General features: G+C 58.6%; 2 protein-coding genes across 4 annotated transcripts in view; both read right to left on the reverse strand.

The window, feature by feature from the left end:
• Positions 1 to 15,051, reverse strand: part of Col11a2 (collagen type XI alpha 2 chain) — a 28,486-nt gene extending 13,435 nt beyond the window's left edge. Inside the window, exons 1-24 of one of the 2 annotated variants that reach the window (XM_015990233.3) lie at positions 14,778 to 15,051; positions 12,126 to 12,275; positions 11,823 to 12,033; positions 10,993 to 11,155; positions 8,971 to 9,162; positions 8,143 to 8,220; positions 7,462 to 7,524; positions 6,686 to 6,862; positions 4,267 to 4,326; positions 4,138 to 4,179; positions 3,426 to 3,488; positions 2,963 to 3,037; positions 2,421 to 2,507; positions 2,130 to 2,186; positions 1,894 to 1,947; positions 1,754 to 1,807; positions 1,617 to 1,670; positions 1,480 to 1,533; positions 1,276 to 1,329; positions 1,148 to 1,192; positions 1,007 to 1,060; positions 544 to 588; positions 234 to 287; positions 21 to 65 (exon numbers count right to left, since the gene is read on the reverse strand). In XM_015990233.3, coding sequence (XP_015845719.1) covers positions 21 to 65; positions 234 to 287; positions 544 to 588; positions 1,007 to 1,060; positions 1,148 to 1,192; positions 1,276 to 1,329; positions 1,480 to 1,533; positions 1,617 to 1,670; positions 1,754 to 1,807; positions 1,894 to 1,947; positions 2,130 to 2,186; positions 2,421 to 2,507; positions 2,963 to 3,037; positions 3,426 to 3,488; positions 4,138 to 4,179; positions 4,267 to 4,326; positions 6,686 to 6,862; positions 7,462 to 7,524; positions 8,143 to 8,220; positions 8,971 to 9,162; positions 10,993 to 11,155; positions 11,823 to 12,033; positions 12,126 to 12,275; positions 14,778 to 14,859 — 2,013 coding nt within the window. In that variant the 5' untranslated portion in view covers positions 14,860 to 15,051. The other variant, XM_076558316.1, reaches the window with a different exon arrangement.
• A 1,086-nt stretch (positions 15,052 to 16,137) lies between these two features.
• On the reverse strand, positions 16,138 to 22,674 carry Rxrb (retinoid X receptor beta). Of its 2 annotated transcripts, none has more exons than XM_076558318.1 (10): positions 22,289 to 22,674; positions 21,507 to 21,724; positions 20,837 to 20,993; positions 20,348 to 20,527; positions 19,054 to 19,226; positions 18,381 to 18,510; positions 18,060 to 18,192; positions 17,853 to 17,956; positions 17,542 to 17,647; positions 16,138 to 17,218 (listed from the first exon to the last, which is right to left on the reverse strand). In XM_076558318.1, exons 1-10 carry the CDS (start codon positions 22,521 to 22,523, stop codon positions 17,071 to 17,073), a joined length of 1,584 nt encoding a protein of 527 aa, XP_076414433.1. In that variant the 5' UTR covers positions 22,524 to 22,674; the 3' UTR covers positions 16,138 to 17,070. The 2 variants fall into 2 exon arrangements, with proteins under 2 accessions (XP_076414433.1, XP_076414432.1); XM_076558317.1 differs by having other exon boundaries at positions 17,853 to 17,944; positions 22,289 to 22,586.
• Between the last annotated feature and the right edge of the window lie 12 nt (positions 22,675 to 22,686).

The raw sequence follows: 22,686 nt of genomic DNA on the forward strand, positions 1-22,686 counted from the left end.
CCTGAGGTTCAGTCACCCACCTTCTCTCCATGAGGACCGATGGCACCCTGGGGTCCGGGGAGGCCCTGCATGTGGAGAAAGAGAAGTCACGTGAGCCACAGGGCTGTGCCATCCTCTACATCCCCATTAAGCACGAGAGCAAGAAGGGCCCGATGACCTGTCCCCATCCAGAGTGTGACCGTGGTGAGGCCTAGGGCAGTCACTAAGGTTGGGAAGAGGGCAGGACCGCTCACCTGGGTCCCGGGAGTGCCCTGCTGTCCAGGGGGCCCTGGCTCTCCTTGAGGTCCCTAGAAACAAGCAGCCAGAGAGGGCCAGGCCAGGGCCAGGCAGGGGTCAGGCAGGGGTCAGGCAGGGGTCAGGCAGGGGTCAGACAGAGGTCAGGCAGGGGTCAGAAGATAGTGATAGAAGAGAGAGGATAGAAAGCCTCAAGGGCAGCCAAGAGGACAGGGTCAGGAGACAGGAAGGGGTTCAAGATGGCAGCCAACAGGACAGGGTAAGGGACTTGCAGGGATAAGGGGCGGGGTCTCTATGCCCATCACTCACCAAACTCCCTTTGGGGCCATGGGGGCCATCCATGCCTCGGATTCCCTGAAACACAAGATGGGGTGAGCAGGCTGGAAGCTGGGGCCAGGCCAGGAGCTCTGTGGTTTCTGAGAAGCCCGGCCTGGTCATCCCAGAGGGTGGACGGCAGACGCCCCATCAGACCACGCATTCATCTCAGACCCAGGCTGGCGTAGCCTGTCCAGATCTGCAGGGCGTGGGCCTGTGGGTTTGAGGGCTTCTGCTCTGTTTTCCTTGAGGATTTTTGTTGTTTTGGGCTACAGCCAGAACCCTGGTGCACTGCACCACACGGTCCACAGGGACTTCTTGGGGGGAAGCTGGAGCAGAATTAAGTGGGGTGCAGAAGTGGAAAAGCTCACGGGCAGAGGAGGAAGCGGGGAAGGAGGAACGCAGTTAGGAAGGGCGGGGAACTGGAGAGGTCAGGGGTAAGGTCCGCGTCACTTACCGGCGGCCCCGGAATACCAGGTGGACCTTTGGGGCCAAGAAGTCCTCTGGGTCCCTGCATTCAGAGTTGACAGGGACAGCATGCGTGAGTGACAGGGAAAGTGTCCCTTGTGGCTTCCCCAGGGCACCCCAGGACACTCACAGACTCTCCAGGCAGCCCCCGGGGCCCAATGTCTCCATCGTCACCCTGGAGAAGGAAGGCGTATTAAATGAATCAATCTTGCCTTCTAGACTTCTGAGTGTAGCCCCTGCCCTGACCACGGCACTTACACGCTCTCCATCTTCGCCGGGAGGCCCAGGAAGGCCCTGAGCACCAGTATCACCCTGGAAAAGGAGGGAACAGTGAAGAGGAGTCTCGGGTCCCCTCATACCGATCCCTTTGCTGCTGAGTCCCCCAGCCTCTTACTCTGAGGTCCCTACTTCCCCCCCTACAGATCTGTCCCCATCACTGCACCCGGCCTCCACCATACCCACCCTGTGTCCTTTCTCGCCGGGTAGCCCTGGAAGTCCGTCAAAACCTCGGTCACCCTAGGAGGAAGAGGGAGAAGAGAAGTGAGGCAAGGCCTGGCGGGCAGGCCAGGTAGCCACAGGTGTCAGGATAAGCATGCTACCTTCACACCAGGTTCTCCGGGCATCCCGCGGGCTCCGTCGGCACCGGCCCGGCCCTGGGGGTACAAAGCATATATCAGAAGAAGCAGGGACGTGGTCCTCTGTCCTCCAAGCTCATTTCCATCCCTAGAGGACTCACCCTTCGCCCAGCCTTGCCAGGAGGGCCTGTGAGGCCCTGAGGTCCTCTGGGGCCCTAGTAAGGGGAGAGACAGGGATGGTTAGTGGGCATGGACCAGAGGGACACTGGGCTGCCTGCCAATCAGATGTGGGGGCTGTCACCTGAGGACCCAGGTCTCCGGATTCTCCTTTCAAGCCGGGGCTCCCAGGCTGACCCTGCGAGAGAGAAGATGGCCTTATTGAAGGATATAACCAACAGTGATCTCAAAGGGTCCCCCAACCCTGGCCACATCACCCCACCAAAGAAGCAAAACACCTTTTGACCTGGTTCTCTGACAAACTATCTACAACTACACACACGGATAAAGAAATGCTGCTTTAACATGCAACCCACTCACCAAGGGTCCAGGGCGGCCTGTGTATCCCATGGGGCCAGGGGGTCCACGGAGTGCCAGCTAGGGGGGCGAGAGGGTCAGCAGAGATGAGAGGGGCCATCTTGAGGGCCCCAGCACACCCCCAGATTTGTCCTTTCTGTATCCAATCCTCATCCCGTGACCATTGCTCTCCATCTCTCCTCAGCCTAAGCAAACCCAGGCTCCCCCCACCCTCCTTTCCCACCTCCCTATGCCCCCCAGCACCTTCCCTTCCCCCCACACCCCCTCCACCAGCACCCCTCTGCCCCTGCTCACCCGAGCCTGCTGCAGAATGGCCTGGGCCTGGGCCTCCTGGGCGGCCACCACGGGGCCCTTGTCACCCCCACTACTGCCAAACCGGAACTGGGGGGCACAGAAGATACACGTTCCCCACAGGAAATCCAAGTGTCCTCCAAGCCAGAGATGCCCTTCAACGTCTCGGCCGCGCCCCTGGCTCTGGCTAGGCGCTCAGAGGTTTCTAGAGTCTCCCTTCCTCCCACCCTCCTTCCCACACCGTAGTCACCCAATACTCTCCTCTGGTTCTTCATCTCCCAAAATAGGAGATTTCTCTGCCCTCTTTTAGATGACCCATGTTTGGTTCCAGGTCTAAAGAGGCTGTAATCTCCCCACCCCCAAAGATCAAGTGCATCAGTGGATGCTGTGAACTCCAGCATCTCCCCACCATCATCACCCACGTGCTGAGAACTCAGGCATGCCCCAGCATGCCCAGCTTCTCCTCCACGGCCTTCGTGGTTAGTTCTTGGTGATACAAACACTCCCCTCCCCCAACCTGTTTCAAAGCCCAGAAGATAACTCACTGGGAGCATCAGAGACGTGCCAGGAGGACCAGGGGCTCCATCTGATCCGGGGAGGCCTGCCCGGCCAGGGGGCCCCTGAGTGGGAAAGAATAAGAAAAAAGGGAGCCAGGAGCATGTCAGAGATCATTTTGAAATCCTTCCCTACAGGACCAATACAGACATCTCTAGAGCCCTCCTGAATGTTCTACCCTGTGAAAATGTAGAGAGATACCAGCTTGCTGTCCTTTCCAGCTACAGTGTGCATCCACACTCCAGGTTATGGGGGCACAGTCAGGGTAGGGTGTGCTCTCACACTCTAGGTTATGGGGGCACAGTCAGGGTAGGATGTGCTCTCACACTCCAGGTTATGGGGAGCACAGTCAGTTCTTCAATTAGCCAGCTGATAAAGGATTACTGAACACAGCACCCCACGGGGTACAAGTGGCTCCCCGCAGCTCTCTCCACCCCTAGAACATTCACTTACCCTCTCGCCAGGGTCTCCAACTGGGCCTGGGCTCCCCTGGATGCCAGGGGGTCCAGCCAATCCCTGAGGGACAAAGAGAAGAGACATCAGACAGAGAGACACATGGCTGAGGGGTGGACATCGACAGAAGAGGGCGTGTGGCTGGGGTGGACATGGGACAGAAGGGCGTGTGGCTGGGGTGGACATCGGACAGAAGGGCGTGTGGCTGGGGTGGACATGGGACAGAAGGGCGTGTGGCTGGGGTGGACATGGGAGAGAAGGGCGTGTGGCTGGGGTGGACATCGACAGAAGAGGGCGTGTGGCTGGGGTGGACATCGGACAGAAGGGCGTGTGGCTGGGGTGGACATCGACAGAAGAGGGCGTGTGGCTGGGGTGGACATGGGAGAGAAGGGCGTGTGGCTGGGGTGGACATGGGAGAGAAGGGCGTGTGGCTGGGGTGGACATCGACAGAAGAGGGCGTGTGGCTGGGGTGGACATCGACAGAAGGGCGTGTGGCTGGGGTGGACATCGACAGAAGGGCGTGTGGCTGGGGTGGACATTGGACAGAAGGGCGTGTGGCTGAGGGTGGTCTCTACAGCAGAGCTGTGGGAATCTGGTGCCTGCTTTGGAAGCACCCTTCAGTGTGGAGATCTGGACATACTTGGGCAAGCTACAGAAGTACCTGAAGGAAATGTCTCTCCTAAAAGAAAGGAAGTTTATACAAAGCACTCACCGCAGGGCCTTCTGGGCCAGGGGGGCCCTCGACGAACATGCCCTGTGGGGTCAGACATGCCAAGTTAGAGGCCACAGGGCCAGCACCCACCCCTTACTTCCTCCTCCGCCCGTCCACCGTGTGACTCACGGGCTCCAGCACCGCGGGCTCTCCTTTCTCTCCCTTCAGCCCCCGGGGTCCGTGGGCAACCTGAGGGAGACACACATGTAACCCCCAGTGGGGCCCGTGAATAGCTAGGCCAGCACAACCAACCCATCCCAACTCCAGCCTCACCCGCAGGACCTCCCGGACACTCTAAGCCAGTCCCCTGGCCCACCAAAGCAAACACACGCTGTGTCTCTGAGAGCTGCTTTCCCCTTCCGGGATTCCGAACCCCAACATTCCTCTTCCTGGGGACCCTATCCTGTCACCAAAGGCTCCTTCTGACCCCAGGGACCCTTAGAACCTAAAGAGAGGTCTACTTTCTCATCCTAACCCCACCTGCAGAGTGAGTAGGTAGCTTTATTTCTTGGGAGTGAGAGGTTAGAGACGGAACTGGATGAGAATCTGATTTTAAAAGCTATGGGTTTTCTTCCAGAAAATGAAAAACATGTGCCCTAATATATAGAAGTTTATCTATAGCTTTTTTTTGTTATTTGTTTGGAGACATTCTTCAGAAAAGAACGCGGTGTACCCCAGGCTGCCCTCAAACTCAGTTCCCCTGCCTCGGCCTCCCAAGTGTTGGGATTATAAGCATCACTACCATGCCCATTTCTAATTGTAATTTCTAGCTGTAAGGGGTTCATGAGTAAAAAAACGCCCTTGAGGGGCTGGGAAGATGGCTTAGCAGTTAAGAGCACTTGCTGCTCTTGCAGAGAACCTGGGTTTAGTTCCCAGCACCCACATGGTGGCTCACACCACCTGTGACTCCACTTCTAAAGATCTAATGCTCTTATCTGACCTCTATGGGCACCAGGCATGCATGTGGTGGAGCTATACATACACACACACACACACACACACACACACACACACACACACACACACACGAAGGAGATTTAGAAAGCTGTTGTCCCTGATATCCCACATTCTGGCCTCTCAACTGGATATCCGGAAAATGCAGTTCTTAGGTTAGTATCCAAACCTCAGAAGTAACCCTCACAGTCCCCTAGTTCTCTTCCCTGTAGGGAACTTCCCCTACTCCCATTTCTACCCCAAGTCCACCAGCCCCTCCCTCCCACCCCAATTCCCAACTCCAAGCTCTAGGCCAGATCAAAGACAGTGAGAGAGAGGTTGAAGGTCATCTGCTACCACCCCCAATTCTCCCCACAAAGACCTTCACAATCCCCGCTTCCACCCCCATTTTGGCCAGTTAGACATGATCAGTTCCCAAATCCCAGCTCAACCCCAGAGACTCAGAAAGCAGCATGCAGCAGCAGCAGCAGGGGTGGCAGAGTCAGGTAAGCGGGCAGAGTTCAGCAGCAGCAGCAGCAGCAGCAGCAGCAGCAGCAGCAGCAGCAGCAGGGGACAGCAATGCCGGCAAAGGACAAGGTGGAGCCCACCATGGGAAGCAGTCCAGCAGAGAGGGACGTTTGAAGACCTGGGACGCCACTAAGGAGACAGAACAAAAGGGACACACACTTGGAAGCAAGACGGATGCCAGAGCCAAGCAAAATCAAACACCGCCAAGATGGCTAGAAAACACACTGAACAAACAGGAAGTGGTTAGGGAGACAGGAAGCCCCCGAGAAAAAAGAATCCAGGAAGTGGACCTTCAAAAACAACATGGCTACCATGGCCAAGAGAGAAAAGAAATTCACAAAACAAACAGAAAGTGACTCTTGCAAAGAGAATTAAGAGGATGAAAGGCAAGATCCAGAAAAAAACACCAACATCCAGGCTAGGACACACAGGAAATGGCCATGATAAATATCCAGGTCCATCCACAATGGATATCCTTATCATTTTGATCATCAGGGGTACCCAGGAAGTGGCTTATTGCCATAGAAAAGTGTCACAAGACAGCATGAGAAATCAGAACACAAACAAACAAACAAACAATCCCTTTTAGCCTAACCTCACATAGTCACCAAGAGGGACATCAAGGCTACGGAAGACAGAGAAAGACACATCAGAAGTGGCCCCGAAGGTTAGAAAACGTCATGTGGGAAGTTAGGAACTTAGCATCAACATGGATACGAAGTTGTTTTGAGCAAGAAGAGATGGCGGGTGAGACAGAAACTGGACACAAGGCAGTAGCTTACTGACGAAAAGCTTTATAACGTCTATCTCAACTTAGACTAGCAGTGGCCCAAAAAGAAAGTGGCCATGGTATTGCAAAAAGTCCGGTTGCCACCGACAGAGGACCTACAGGGAGGCATGAGGTAAGACATTTGGCAAGAGAAAGCAGGAAGTGATCTCCTCAAGCAACACAGACATCTCTTGTGAAGAGAACATGACAAGCCAACAGGAAGTAGCTCACAGCCAACAAGGATCCAACAGGAAGCCATCCATGTAGCGCCCCCGATGGTGAAGGACGGACTAGGACGGACGGACTGCTTTCACTTACGGCTCCTGAGTGAGCGGTCTCCGCAGAGAGGGCAGGGCCAAGCTCCGTCTCCTCATGATAGTCCCCATAGCCATAGGTGTAATCGTAGAGCCCTGCTGGGGGGTCTGTACCACCCTCCCCATACTCCTCTCCCTGGAAACTGCCGACTGTTGGGGGAACCTGGGGATCTGTCTGCTCCTTCCCGAGGACAGGGGAGAAGAAGGGGTAGATGCGGGTGTTAGGCCTGAGAGGAGGTATCCTCTGGACCCCGGGGTTGACAACTTCTACCCCAAAGAACCTGAGGCTCATTGGGACTGGCGTTTTCTCCCCACAGTGAGCAAGGGGAGGGGCCAAATAGAAGAGGCATGGCTATTGACCACACAATGGATGTTTGGAAATGGATGTGGTTGGGGGAAATAGTGGAGAACAAGAAGAGTGGCCGGAGGGCTGGACACAGGACAGTCCATGGACATAACGACAGACGAAGACTCTAAGACCACAGCGAGAAAGACAGAGAGAAGAAAGAAGTGAGAATGTTGGACAGAAAACGGAGCCAGGGATGGCACCGTGACAGGAAGGGAGCTCGCTTAACACCAACACAGAGAGTCTACTTTAGAGTCAAATAATGATGAGGCCGTGACACCAGAAGAAATGGCCACCCCGGACAGGCAGGTGGCAGGTCTGGATGACCAGAGAAGTCTTAAGTGGGTCTATGAAGAGCCCTCCGGCCAGGGAGGGGTGCTCATTGGGACGCTTTGTGGGGGGCTCCAGCTGGATGACCTCGGGGATGAAGTTACCTCTTCAAGGAATGGCAAGGGGCTGGACTCCGGGGCTCCTTCCTCTTCACCTGGGGTGGGGTACTAGCCCCAACGGGAGGAGGGAAGGAGTGGGGGGAGGTGAGAGGTTAGCAGGAAAGAAAGCGAAGCTGCAACCTGTCCCCGCCACAGGCAGGCTCTGGATGGGGGGTGGGGGAAATCGCAGATCTTGCAGCCCCTTTGAGGAAGACAGTTTGAAGAGAGTCCGTCTCCACTTGTCTATAAGTTGGGGGCAAAGATCTGGATGCCCGTTCTACCTGCCGATAACTGCTGCCTCTGGTCCTGGGGAGGGCCCGGGCAGTGGGGGAAGCTGCCCGTGGAGCTGGGCGTCGGGAGGGGGGAGGCTGGCCGAGGGCTTTGCCAGAGCCTCCAGCTGGAGAGAGCCTCCCGGCTGGTGAGGGGAGCGCCTGCCTGGCTGCTGACCTCTTGGCAGGAGGGTTAGGCTTTCGGGGAGGGGTCCGACGCCCCCTAGGGGGAGGGGGAGCCCTGCGATTGGAGCTCTGAGGACGCTGCAGTGGAGAGATGGGGGGGAGGCAGTGAGCAAGTGAACCTCCATCATTTAGTGTCTCCCAGAAACTGGGGCTGATGGGGACTTAAGCCTAAGAGATGTTGATAGGAGGTGCTGGGAGAAAGGGGAAAGGGGAAGGGGGTCCTCAAGTTTACCTGGTAATCAGGGGCCGTCCCTGTAGTCATCACATCGTAATAGGGGGGCTCGTAGTCATAGTAGAGAGACTCAGTGGGCTGGGAGCAGGGAGGGGGACAGACAGGGCAGGATTGGGGACAATGAAAGCGGGAGATTTTGGAGAGGTGGAGAGGCGATAAGGAGATGGTGTGGGGTTGGGGGGTGAGAGTTGAGGTGGCAGTGAGGAGGGAGAGGGTGGGAGAGGTGGGAAAGAGGAAATGGGTTCCCCATGTGGATAGAAGCAGACACGATTAAGAGATTGATCCTCTAGTCTTCAAACCACTGTCCCCAGAACACATCTGTCACCCCGACCAGCCAGTCCCCCCCAATCTAGACTTTCACCCCTCTTCCCACCCTACCCCCGAGGCACTTGGTGAGCAGACTCTGCTCCCTGTCCCCACACCTCCACAGACCACCCGTCCTGGAGATCCCCCCTCCCTCAGTCCCTCCCCGTCACTCCCCTGGGTATCACAGCTTCGTTCCCCTGTCCCCCTCCTTAGGGCTCACCTGTCCCCTAATGTCTCCCAATCTCTTAATTCAAGAAAGGGGTGGGAAACCCAAGGCAGACAGGAGAGGATGCCACGCAGGCAGGGCACATAGCCCCTGCCGGGGACTCTTCATAATGACTTTTTATTTTTAAATGAAAATAAAAAGGTTGATGACTGAGGACTGGGAGGAGGGCATGATGGGAACAGAGAGGTGCTGCTGGGAGCTAAGGGGAGGGTGGGATGGAGCAGTGGGGAACTGCCCTGGACAACCCCAGTGTCCCCCCCACAACACTACAGGTTCAGTTTGCCCGACTCCCTCACCTGTCGCTGGGGCTCCTGGTTCTGTGGCTTATGAAGTCTCGATGGCTGCTTCTTTGGAGATCTCTGGGCTCTGTGAGGCTTCTGGATCTGAGGTCCATCTCTCTGTGCCTTCTCACATTCCAGATCCTTCTGTCCACAATACTGATAGGCAGCTTGGACGCCTGGGACAATGATGAGCTCCTGAACATCACCCTGGAAAGATATGAAGAGGGAAAAATGATGGCGAGATAGACAGAGGGACCCGGAGAGACTAGAGGAATGGTCTGGAACGAAGTGACTGGGGAGATGGTCAGGTGAGTAAAGGGGTGAACAGATAAGGCGGTGCTCGCAACCAGAGGAAGGTCAGCGGGTGTCAGCTGGCCGGGCGGATGAATGGGTGGTGGACGCATGAAGAGGGGTTGTCTGTGGTGACATGAACAAAGAAGCAAATCTGGACAGGTAATGCGTGAGTAAGCAGCTATCAGCTCTATCTGTACAGTGGTCTGGGACTACGCTATAGCATGGGAGAAGGTCACACTCAGCTTCCGACAGGGACGATGGCAACAGTCAGGAGGACAAGGACTTTCACCCCTTTATTTCATATCTCAAAAAGGTAAGATGAGGCAAGGCCACTCAGAGTAACAGGTCAGGACTAGGACTCAGGCCTTCTAACTTCAGATTCAACACTGACCATCTCCTCCCTGCCCCTATGGTCATTCACGGGCCTTTCCACATGGCTTCCAGAGGCAGGTACAGCCTTGAGTGCCTTGACCTGTCAGCATCAGTGATGACGGGAGTTCTCTGGATGGACCTCTAGAATCGAAGAATTCGTTTCCTTCTGAATCTCAGTGGCAATCACTCGAGTCCGCACACGGCGCTCACGCACTGGCTCATCTCAAAGCGAAATGAAGAACCCCCAGGGCTGGGGTGACAGAGAACTTACACTATCGTACTGTGCTTTCCTTTCCCAGAAGGTAGTCAGAAAACCGTAGCTGGGTGGGTAGATGGGTGAATGGACAGACGGGGTGGAAAGGCAGATGGGTCAGTAGGGGTTTAAGTGCAGTGAATGATGGTGGGCGGATGGACAGATGGATGGACGGATGGATGGACGGATGGATGGATGGACAGACGGATGGACGGATGGATGGATGGACGGATGGATGGATGGATGGACGAATGGACGGATGGACGGACGGACGGATGGATGGATGGATGGACGAATGGACGAATGGATGGATGGACGAATGGACGGATGGATGGACAGATGGATGGATGTGTGGGCAAATGAATGGGAGGCACAGAGTAAAGGCTACACACTGCTGCCTAGATATGTGTGGGTAAATGAATGGCTGGCTGGGGAGTGGGTGGTGAAATCAGTGGGTGAGTGGGCAGAGGAGCAGCAGTTGAGCATGTGTGGCAACAGGAACTGATGCAGGCGTCCATGTGTGCCAGGCAGATGGAGTGAGCAGCTGAGTGGACGAGGGAACAGATGGGTGGAAGGAAGGCTAGCGAGGATGGGTAGATGATGGGTGGGTGGTTTGAAGGAGGGAGTAGTGGTGGAGGGGAAGAGAGGTGACTGGGTCAACATAAGCCTAATGCATGAGCAGAGAGGTGACTGGGTAGATGGTCAGGCGAGTAATGGGATGATCAGGTAAGCCTGTGCACGCATCCAGAGCTAGGTCAGCGGGTGACAGCTGGCCGGGTGGATGAATGGGTGGTGGATGCACGAAGAGAGGTTGTCTGTGGTGCCTGGGTGGCTGGGAGGTGAATAGACACGTAAATCAGTTGAAGGAATGGACCAGTGATGGACAAGACCAGAGGATGACTGAATAACTGGCCACAGGCTGTGTTTATGTAAGCAGCCTCTTGCTGCCCATTGGAAAACCAGCCTGAAGACCAGAAAAGGAAATAAAAAGCCCTGGGAAGAAAAATGAATGAAAATGAATACAGGCTTCAGCACAGGAAGATAGAGAGCTGGAGCCAGAAGGGTGGCCATGAGATGCGGGGCCAGAATCACCCTCCTCAGACTGCTGTCGGGCTTACCTCAAAGACTTCGTCATCTAGGATATGGGCACCAAAGATCACCACCCCACGGGTGTCCAACACCGGATGCACACTTCGGGGAAGGGGCCTGGTGACTCGCTTCTTACAGTCCACAATGAGGGTGACAGACTGATTCTTCACAGCCACAGCCACACGGTGCCACCTAAGCGTGGGGTAAGAAGTTCGTGTGACTGGCCAGTGAAAGCGGGGGTCAACGGGGCTGGGAGGCAGCTCATTTCTAGAAGGGTTGGTGATGATAATGGGTGAAGAATTACAATGGCAGGGTTGGAGAGATGGCTCAGGGGCTTAGAGCACTGGCTGCTCTTCCAGAGGACCCGGGTTCAATTCCCAGCACCCACATGGTGGTTCACAACCGCCTGTAACCCTAGTCTCCGGGGATCTGACTTCCTCTCCTGGCATCTTTGGATAGGCATGCACATGGTGCATAGATAGACGTACGTGCAGGCGGAACACCCACACACATCAATTAAATTTAAAAATTTTAAAGAATTACAAGCAAGGGATACCACATAACCGGTGCGTACAGCATGGGTACCCTGCAATCATTTTCTAGTTGGGGTGTCATGCTTGATGATCTTTGTCTTATACACACAGAAACTAAGGCTCACAAAGTTAAGTACTTACTTACCCGTGTGCCAGGAGGTACCTTTTTATTCCCATGCCCAGACACAGACTCTGAGACCCAAGCCCCGACCAAGAAGTGACAGGTTCAAGCAGCAGCTAGTGAGCCCCACAGGGCCAGCGGAGTTCCTTAGATACCGGGGGTTCTGAGACACTCTCTGCTGGCAGTGGGGATCAAACTGACTTACTTGCCGTCTGCTAGGCTGAGGCCTCGGAAGACAGGCTGAGCGGGGGCTTGTGGCCGTCCCGTCTGGTCCTCATACAGAAAGCGAACAGGGCGACCGAGCTCCAGGCCCAGCTGCTGGACTCCCTGGGCACTGTACAGAGTCAAGAGGGGAGCCTGGAGGCCAGGGCGGGTCCGGACAACCGTCAGCAGAGAGAAATCTTTGGGAAAGCCTCCTGGTACCCCAGAGAAAGAGATACACAGATGGAGTGAGAGGTGAAGAGATCCCAAACCTCACCTCCCCACCTTCCCATCTCACTGCCCAAACCTGGGAAGAGCTGGCGGGTGGGTGCACTGAGCTGGGCAGGTCGTGACACGCGGTAAGCCACATCAGCCGGACAGACCCCTTTTGATTTCCGGACACCATCAGGAAGGGAGGGGAACCTCAGGGCACGTAGTACATCCACAGAGGGTGCACCTGGGAGAGTCAGGGTTAGAGTCAGGGGACAGAACATGTCCCAGGGAGGGTCTAAATAGGGAACACCCAGATCCCCAACTCAGCCGCCCTTACATTCTCCTGAAAGGACCTATATGGATGGCAAGCAAAGTGACCCAAAGGGGAAGAAGCATGGCTAGCCCTGGCTGGCCTGCAATGTGACCCAAGGCTAGCCCTGGCTGGCCTGCAATGTGTCCCAAGGCTAGCCCTGGCTGGCCTGCAATGTGACCCAAGGCTAGCCCTGGCTGGCCTGCAATGTGACCCAAGGCTAGCCCTGGCTGGCCTGAAATGTGACCCAAGGCTAGCCCTGGCTGGCATGCAGCTCTATCCCTCGCACCCTCCCTCTCCCAGCATGCTGTCTCTAAACTGTGAATCTCTGCTGAGATCGCTCACTGTCAACCCTGCCTCCATCGGCCTCCCCTCCCCCCTCTGTGCACCTGTCCGATCCTCCCGTCCCTCTTCTGTTTCCAGTCTCCCCACACCCTGCCCATCCTTTTCTTTCTCTCTTTCTCTCTCCCTCCCTTCCCGTATCTCCCGGTTTCTGGCTTCCTGGCATCTGCTTGGTCTCTAGCACAAACAACATCTGGGCAATCGATCATCCTGGGCACAGGGAGGCAGAGAGGCGGCTGTGCAAGAGTGGCCTTCCAGCTGCTTAAGACCGGGTTGAAGTGGGGGCAGGGGTAGCTCTGACTGGGTTAAGGAAGGAGATAGAAGCACAGGGTGGCCCAGAAGCCTATGCCCCCAGTCTTGGAGAAGAGGTTTGGAGAGGGGAGAGGGGAAGGGGAAGGGGAGAGGGGAGAGGGGGAGCTGCCACGCCAGGCAGGAGCAGGTCCAGGGCCTCAAGCCACACATCTGGAGATGCCGTCAGAGTTCTCGTCCAAACCCCAGACAAGCTCCCCACACCTGGAACCTCAGTCCTGCCATCCCCCCACCATCTGAATCCAAAGATTCAAGTCGCCAGCCATCAGCCAGGTCCCCTTAGGTTTCAGCTTCCTGGGCCCACACTCCCTGGAAGCCGAAGGCACTTTGCTCCCCCAAAGCACACACTTCTCACACCATCCACCCCACAGTGGAGAACTCCCCGGAGAGTGTTTGCAAAGTGTTGGTAGTCGCATTTGTGGGGCGGGGCAGAGGCCAGGGCAGTCAGGAGAGCAGAGCTGGGTGGGGTGGATGAGGTGGGGCGGGTAGGAGAGAAAAGGCCCTTTGAGTCCAGGAGCTGAGGAAACCACGACCTTCCCTGAGGAGCCTGGCCCCCAAGTGCGGCCGCTCTGCAAACACTGACACACAAGGGCAGCTTTGAGAGACTAAGGTGAGGGAGACAGAGACTCACAGAGACCCCAGGCCTAGGAGATCTCGGAGGTCCCCACCCTCCACCAAAGCCCAGTGCAGGACAGTTCCACATCATGCTCACTACCCACAGGCCTGCCCCCGTCAAGCCGCATACTAACCCACTGTCTCAGACCCACTGATACCCCATTAATCACCCTGAGCCCCCAAATGCCCTGTCCTCTACTCTCAGGAATTCTTAGTCACCCATCTCCCTGGATTTCCTCCTCCACCCACTCAGCTCCCAAATAAGAGACAGTTGTCTTGGTCAGCCTCTGCCTAGACTCTGTAAACACCACGTACTCCATTTTCCTCTCATTTCTTTGGTCTAATCTATATCCTTTACACTGTCATTCTGCCTATTTTCTCTCCGATAATGGAGATACATACAAAATCAGCCCCTGCCTCCCGTTCTCGGAGAGAGAAGCTGGTTTCATCCTGCTTAGACCCAGAACTCCCAGACTCTGCTCTGATATCGGATTCTCTTTTCTAGGAGACTTTCCCTTCTGGAGGAAAAAAGGGCAAAGATTGGTCCTGTGGACACCAGGGTCCCAGAGGAGTCCGGCTGGCCAGAGGGGGAGGGGAAGGGCAGGAATGCACAGAGCTGGCTCTGGCCTCAGACACCTGATCCTGGCCTGTCCAGCGGCCGTCCTGTTGGCAGCCAGCCCTGGTGCTCCCTAGAGCCAGCCGCGTGGCAGCATCCAGGGCACAGGGAGGGGTTGGGGGACCCGAAGAGGACGGGACAGTGGAGGTAGCCTTCTTCCCTAGCCTTCCAGGCTCTGACTTACAGATGTCCATCCTGCTTCCTTTCTGCATCAGCCCTGGTATTCACTGCCCCAACATCAGCAAAGCCTGGACAAGACTGGCTTTGGGATCCTCGGGTCTTTCTAAGGACCCAAACCAGGAACCCAGCCTGCTCCGGCTCTCGGTTGTGGTCCCCATCCATTGGCGTTACCTGCCCTCCACCAGTCATTTCAAGGAGGGAGAGAGTCCTATACTGGCTCCAAGGAACTCAAGTGTTCATCCTTCATCCTAAACCCTGGTCACCCCAAATCCCTTTCTTAAGACTCAGACACTCCTACTCCAGGCATCTGTGGTCCCTTCCAGGCAGATGCTCCAACCTCTGGCTGACTGACACCCCGGCAGGACTCCTCTTACCTGCCCATCCCGGGGCAGCACTCAGCCCCAGCACCAGAGGTAGCAGCAGCAGGAGGCGGTGGCGGGGGCTGCACCGCTCCATGGCTCAGAATGCCGGGTCCGAGACCCAGACAGCCCTGGTGCGCGGACAGTAGAAAGAGCCTGTGAGCCTTGGAACTGGGACCCAGGGATGTCAGCAGCTTTCGGCGGTCAGCTCCATGCAGCAAGGTGTTGTCGAGGGTACCTCTGTGTGCTTGTCACCGCTGCTTGCTCCTCGGTGGCCGCTACTGTGTGCCCCTGGCCACCCTGGCAGCTCAGGGACCCCAGCTCGCCCCCGCCCCCAGGTCCGGCCCCCGCCCCTAGCCGCCCGCCCACAGCCACCAAGGGGAAACCCCACCCCCGATCTCCACCTGGGCAGGGGAGTGTGGGGGCGAGAACCGCTCCTCGAGGGCTGGCCCTGGAACGGTGCACTCCTACTCCTGGAGGGATTAGGTGGCCTGTGTGCACCCTCAGATTGTCTTTGGGAGAACTTAATATTATCTTCTCTGGTCCCTTCCTTTTGGGGACCCTATGGTCCAGTCGCACACACAACGGTCCCCGCCCTTGGGGGCCCAGAGCCCCTCTGCAGAGTCCGGGGAGGGGCTCAGGGCACAGTGGGACATAAGGGGCGGGTCTACAGGCCACTGCCCCACGCCCACTTGTAATCAGGTCTCCATAATTACCTCCTTCGTCCCGCCCCATGTAATTACAGAGCAGTCCCGGGCGGGGTGTTTACAGACCCAGCTATAGATAGCGACCGAGACGTGGGGGCCGTGGGGTGGCCTTGCGGAGCAGAGGGAGGCCAGAGACGGGCAAACTGGCTAATCGCCCGAGAAGATAGAAGTACTGGACTAGGTAAAACAGTGGAACGGGACAGGACAGTGACGCGGGGACAGGCGATGCTGCTAGAAGGGTCTTGCAAAAGGGGGTCACTCAGGGACGTGGCCACTCCAGGAGGGTAGCGCTGAGAGCAGCGCACCCCTACATGTGGGCACGGCGCCGGGTCTGCCCGGAGCCTGCGGCGCAGCCGGGGAGAAAGCTGGAGCGAGCGAGACGCCGCCGCCCGCTGGCGCTGGGAGGGCACCCGCGAACAAGGCGCCTTTGAGAAGCAGCGGGTCTCCCTCCTCCCTGGGCAGCCCCGCCCCCAGCCTGGCACACCCTCTCCCCCTCCCGACAAAGCTCGCCTTGTGTCTCCCACCCTGCACCGCCTCTGCAGCCCCAGGGAACCTGGGCCGCTGCAGCAGCACCCAGGGAGCGTGTCAGGGTTTCCCACCGAGTATCCCCACCTAGAGGATGCCGTGGTACCCACCACCCAGTCACCTCAGTCCAGAAAACAGCTGTCTTAACTGGAAAGCGATTTTATGTGCGAGTGAAAGAGGGAGGGATCCCCCCCCAAAAAAACCAAAAGAGACCCAGGGCAAAACCATGCAGCCCAGCACCCATCTCTGAAGGCCGGCCACGCCGTCAATTCTGCCCCCAGCCTGTGTGCTGAGGAACAGGGACAGCTGTAAAAGGAAAGGCCACCCAAACCAGCACCCCTCACTGCCCAGACCCGTCCAGGAGCCAGTGAGATGGGGAAGGCAGCACCCACCGGGAGACCACGGGCAGACACCTGAGGGGCCTCCTTGCCCACATGCCGCTCTGGCCCCGGCATGTAAGCCAACCTGGGGATGTACAGTACTTCTCTGAGTCTAACTCCCAGGCCCTCCTCACAGGAAATTAAAGATGGCAGTCGGCCCCCCATCTCCACCGGCCCTTCACCACCACCTTTATTCCTCGTCTGACGGCAGGAGACAGGAGGGGCACCCCTCCCTCGGCCCCCACCTGTCAGGTTGGGGGGATGAAGGGCTATCAGAGCCCTGCTCCCGAGACCATCAGCTTGGGGGGCCTGCCCCGCAACACCCTTTCTAGGGGAGCTCCATTCCACTCTTCAGAAGGGAGTGAGGCAGGATGAAAAGGGAGTGGAGTCCCGGGACCAGGGCCAGTGCTTTGTGCTGGGGGAGCCAGGATGACCCACATCACGGGAGACCCCGGCAAATTCAGAGACTCAAGGCCACTGAAGGTAGACATGGAGTCGCCACAGGGACCTGGGGCCCCCTCTGACTTGGAGACCAGGCAAACCCTAAGGGTCGCCAGATGCCTTGCAGGCTGCAGGAGTCCCCTCCTCGGCACCCACCGTTTGCCCACGGCTCTGGCTGGGCCCTCGGCCCTCCCACCCTGCCCAGGCTCAAGTCCTCTTCCTCGGTGCTCCCCACCGCTGAGGAGTGGTCTGGGTTCAGGCTAGCTGGTGGGGAGCCTCGAGCATCTCCATGAGGAAGGTGTCAATGGGGGTGTCGCCAATGAGCTTGAAGAAGAACAGGTGCTCCAGACACTTGAGGCCGATGGAGCGGAGGGCAGGAAGACGTAGCAGCAGCTTGGCAAACCTGTGGTGGGGGCGGGAGGGAGTAAGAGGCAGCGCCGCCCAGGCCCTGGCCGTGCCCCAGCCTCGCCCTCCGTGGGGTCCCCAGCCCCGAGGCCTCCGTGGGGTCCCCAGCCCCGAGGCCTCCGTGGGGTCCCCAGCCCCGAGGCCTCCGTGGGGTCCCCAGCCCCGAGGCCTCCGTGGGGTCCCCAGCCTCGCCCTCCGTGGGGTCCCCAGCCTCGCCCTCCGTGGGGTCCCCAGCCCCGCCCTCCGTGGGGTCCCCAGCCCCGCCCTCCGTGGGGTCCCCAGCCTCGCCCTCCGTGGGGTCCCCAGCCCCTGGCCTCTTACCGGCCTTGCTGCTCGGGGTACTTCTGCTTGCAGTAGGTCTCCAGGGACGCGTAGACCTTCTCCCGCAGGACCTCCACCTCCCCGGGGTTGGAGAGGCCCTTGGCATCTGGGACAGTGAAGGAGGAAGAACGAGAGGAAGAGGGCAGGTGAGTCAGGCCAGGGCGGACGTGCAGATGACGGGCCCTCAGGACGACGCCCCTCAGGGAAAGGCAGCACACTGGGATTGTGAGACCCGATCAGAAGGGGGGACCGCTGGAGAAGAGGCGGCTCCAGGGCTGCCTTGGCCGAGAGGCCGCGTGGCCTCCTCTTACCTGGGTTAAACAGAATGATTGCCCGCAGGCAGCCCAGCTCTGTCTTGTCCATCCTCATGTCACGCATTTTGGACACTAGTTCTGTCAGCACCCTGGAGAGGGACCTGCAGGTCACTCAAAGGTCACAGCTCAGCCAGCCTTGGACACGGACCAGACTATAGCCCCACCCCTTCTAGCTACAGGGCAGCCTGGCCAAGGGCCACTGACCGATCAAAGATGGCTCCCACGCCTGCGGAATGGGCTGAGTTTCTGTGCACGTGAAGACCTGTGGCCAGGAGGATGCCATCTCGGACATCGATGGACCGATGGGAGAAGGAAGCAATGAGGAGCTCATTCCAGCCTAGGGGCCAGAGGGCACCAAGGGTCAGCAGGCAGACGCCAGGCCATGAGATCCAAAGCACCAAGAAATAGGGGCAAGTCAGCAAGTCAAGCTCCCCAAATATGCAAGAGGAGGCCATAGGGTCGCTGAAGGTCAGGAGGACAGAGAGGTCAAATGTCAAGCAGTCAAAGAGATTCAAGGTCACTGACCTGCCCGCAGCAATATGACCTGGTCATCCAGAGGTAGGGAGGAGAAGTGTGGGATCCTCTTGGCCCACTCAACGAGTGTGAACAGCTGTTTGTCAGCTGCCTGGCAGATGTTAGTCACTGGGTCATTGGGCTGCAGAGAGCAGAAGATGCAGGGGAGGGGTGGAGACACCTTCCTCGTGAGGTTTGATACCCCCTTTACTCCTTCAAGCCTGTCTGAACCCATCTCTGCAGTTCAGGCACCTCTCTGCCCTGGACTTTGTAGTGGGAGCAGAGAGAGGGCGCTCTCACCCCACATCAGAGACACAGTCTCACAATGTAGTCCTGACCGGCCTGGAACTTGCTATGCAGACCAGGCTGGTCTTGAACTCACGGAGATCCACCTGTGTCTGTCTCCCAAGTGCTGGGATCACAGGCAAGTGCCACGCCCGGCTCCCTTCAGATACTGAGAGGCCTGCGAGTTCAGGGCAAGGTGCAGGGATTGAAGGAAGGGAAGGGGAGAGACGGAGGACCCTGGACTCCTTCCCCAACCCCACCCGAGGGAGGAGCGACCCACCCCGCCGCTCACCCACCCCACCGCTCACCACCCACCCCACCGCTCACCACCCCACCACCCCACCGCTCACCACCCCACCGCTCACCCACCCCACCGCTCACCACCCCATCGCTCACTCACGCTGCTGCCGCTGCCCCCGGTCCCCCCAGGGCCCTCAACGCCCTGGTCGCTCTTCTGCTCCACGGCGAGCTCGGCCTCCAGGATCCTGTCCACAGGCATCTCCTCAGGGGCTGCTCCAGCCCCGTCCCCGTCCCCATCTTTGTCCTTCCCCCGCTGCCGCTCCTCCTGGACCGCTGGGGGGGGGGGGGGGGGGGGGAGAAAACGCCAAGTGAGAAGCCGGCTCTGAGGGTCTGAAACCCGCCAGGGCCTTCTCAGGGCTGACGGCACTTAGGAGAGGTGGCGAGCAGAGGTCGTTAGGAACGGAAGGCTGCGTAACCTGCAGGCAAAAGGGATCCCAGGAGAGAGGGCACCTGCCAAGCACACACAAGACCCTGGCTCCCCTCCCCACAAACACACACACGTAAGTAAACAAACAGGCAGATAAACAGGTCCAACTGACAACAGTCCACTGGTGAAAGAATCGGGGAAGAATCTGAATTTAAATAGGACAGATGATATGCTAAAAAATATGCCAGCGTGCTTTAACATGCTCTGGAGGTCTTAATGGCCTTGCGGGTCCCTGCCCCCATGTTAAGGGTGAGGAACTTGAGGCCAAACGCATTCAATAGCCTCCTAAATTCACGCACCACACGGCCAGTTATGCGTCTGACTCCAGACATGCCTGATGGCAAACCCTATGCTCTGCTGACTCAGTCATGATGGTGATGACCCCGACCCAGGTTTGGGAGGCGTGTGTTCTGATTTCGGCCCTGCCACTTTGCTGTTGTGTGACCTCGGGGGAGTCAAGGTTCATCTTCTTTAAAGCAGGGATCGGACCAAAATCAGCCCTAAAGGGTCTCTTAGCAGTCCAGGAATCGGGCTTGGACAGACAGAGACGGTGAATGCCAAGTCCTGACCTCTTCAGCGACCCTGTAACTTAGCAAGGTAAGTCTCGGGGGTCCAACGAGAGACTGGGAGACCAGAGAAAGCACGCAGGGTCAAGGCGGGAAAGGGGCTGTGTGAGGCGGAGAGGAGAGAACAGAGGCCCATCCTGCCTAAGGCCAAAGCACGCTGGGAGGGTCCACAGCATCACAGGACTAACGCTGAGGAGCAACCATTAAGAAAGAACCTTGGAGACAGAGTGAGGTACCCAGGACCAAGCCGAGGAGGACGGGAAAGAGAAATCAAACTTCGCCCCCTGGAGGAGAGAGCGTGCGGTCCCACAGATGCGGAGGCCACCTCCGCAGGCTCTCCCACGCAGGCTCTCCCACGGGTGGGTGACGACTGCAGGCCCACGGGGCGGGGCGGGGCTCACCCTCCCTCTTCATGCCGGTGGCCAGGCACTTCTGGTAGCGGCAGTACTGGCAACGGTTCCGCTGGCGCTTGTCCACCGTGCAGTCTTTGTTGTCCCGGCAGGAGTAGGTCAGGTCCTTCCGGATGGTGCGTTTGAAGAAGCCCTTGCAGCCCTCACAGCTGTAAACGCCATAGTGCTTGCCTACGAGGGGAGAAGTGTGGCGGGAGGACAGCCATGGAGACCGCCCACCACTGCGTCCCTTGACCATCTGCCCACAGCGGGGGCAAAGTCTAAATCCTTCCGAAACAGAGCAGCGCACCAAAGGTGAGAGAGAACTCAGTCTGCTCCTCAGAGCCCCTGGGCCAGCCCCTTCCCCTGACTGCCCCTACCTGACTCTAAAGGCCCTAGACCTCCTTGCTCTGGCCAACCTGGGGAAGCCGTGGGAACCCCACAGGCCGCGGTAACCAGCCCACAGCTCTTTCCTCCTCTGCACTGTGCTGAGCCCCGTACCTGAGCTCCGGTCCCCGCAGATTGCACATAGCCGTTTGCCAGCCCCGGGGCCACCTGGAGGGGGTGGACAGTGCAGGCCTCGGACCCCTAAGACCGGTGGCTTCACATCTTCAGGGGGGCCAGACCCACCCCCAGGGAGAGACACTGTGGAGTTAATCTGGGGTGGGGGGAAACAGGGAAGTCACAGGAGGCTCATTTGGAAAGAGCATCTCTCAGCTGTCAGGGAAACCATTCCCTATCTCTAAGCAGGTCCCATACCCACTCCAGAGGGTACCAGTGATACTGTGGTGTGATGTAAAGGGCCTCCCCTGAAGCATAACCCCAAGAATGGACATGCACCCTTCTGTAACTGTGGGACACAGCGGCCCCGAGGGGCACACGTCTTAGATGGGCATATAGAACCAAAGGGCAGAAAGTCGCCGTGAGCTGAAAAGGATATCAAAAATATGTTTGTTTGTTTTCAAAAATAGGGCTAGAAGAAGCATGCACCAAAACAATATGGTTCAGTTCAGGAAGAGCAAGGGGTCTGAGCCCACAGGCCTGCTGGGACTGGAGAACCACAAGTCAACGGGTCACGGGGAAGTTCCCGCCAAGATGGTGGGCAGGGTCAGAAGGTGGGAATAAGGAAATGAAAGCAGAGAGGCAAGAAGCAGGTCACAACCTCTCTCACCTGAGGACTGCTGACAGGCCCGGAGAATCCTGGGGGAGCCGGAGGGGGCAGGCCGGGGGACCCCATGGAAGAACTGATGACCGGGAAGGGGGAGCCCAGTGGAGGGGGTGGCATTGGAGGTGGCTGCGCTGAAGGGGTCAGAGGTGGGCCAGGAGGAGAGGAGGGAGGGATCCCCTGGGAAAGGGGGTTTGGAGAGGAGCTGTCTGGGCTTCGGGAATCTGGGGGGGGGGGGGGAGGTACACACAGGCAGACACACAGACAGGAGAGACAAGCAGAGAAGGTTGAGTCTTGTGATCATCCAAACGCACACTTTAATTCTTCCTGACCCGCCCACCGAACCCCAACAACCCCCGAGTTCGGACAACTTCACTCCTAAAGAGTCGCCAGAGAGAGGAGGGAGTTCAGGCGGAGACTACCGGGTCATCCCGGGCTGACCCCGCGGGCGGAGAAGCACGTGGGGGTGCACCCGAGAACTCTGTCCCCAACTTAGCACACTCGGGGCCAAGAGCAAGGGAGGGATACCGGGTCCCAGGGCGCAGGCTCAGCCTCCCGACTCCTCCAGCCCGCGGGGACCGGCGTCCTTCCCACGCCCGCCCGGGACCTCGCGCGCAGGCAGGCCCGGCGCGGCCGCACCTGCAGGGCGGAAGCTCCCGGGCCGCGCCCCGCCCCGGGGGAGGGCGCTGGGCCCCGGGAGGGCGAGGGCGCGTGTTTACAAACAAGGGGGCGGGAGCGCGGGGAGGGGGCCCTCCGCGCCGGGCAGTCGGGCCCCGCGGGACACTCACCCCGCCCGCTGTCGCCCATCCCGTCCCGGCCAGCCTCCCCCGGCTCCGGCTCCGGGGTTTGCTGCTCTCCGGCCGCCGCCGCCGCCGCCGCCGCCGCCGCGGGATCCAGCCAGGGCCGCCGCCGCCGCCACCGGGACGCGACCCCACAATGCATCTCTTTTCTCACCCCCACCGGCCCACACTGCCCCGCGGCATGCCGCGGCGGGAGGAAGGGCGGACGAGCCGCCCAAGACATGACGCCGGGGAGGCCGGGGCGGCCGGGGAGGCGCCAGGGGCGCGCGGGGGCGGGGGCGGGGGCGGGGAGGCCGAGCGGGGGACGGGGCCGCCGGGGGCGCCGCCGAGGAGGGGCGGGCGGGCGGCGGGCGGCGGCCGCGCCACTCAGGCGGCGCGCGCGGCCC

Source organism: Peromyscus maniculatus, chromosome 21 (assembly GCF_049852395.1).
Source record: "Peromyscus maniculatus bairdii isolate BWxNUB_F1_BW_parent chromosome 21, HU_Pman_BW_mat_3.1, whole genome shotgun sequence".
NCBI classification, from domain to species: domain Eukaryota; kingdom Metazoa; phylum Chordata; class Mammalia; order Rodentia; family Cricetidae; genus Peromyscus; species Peromyscus maniculatus.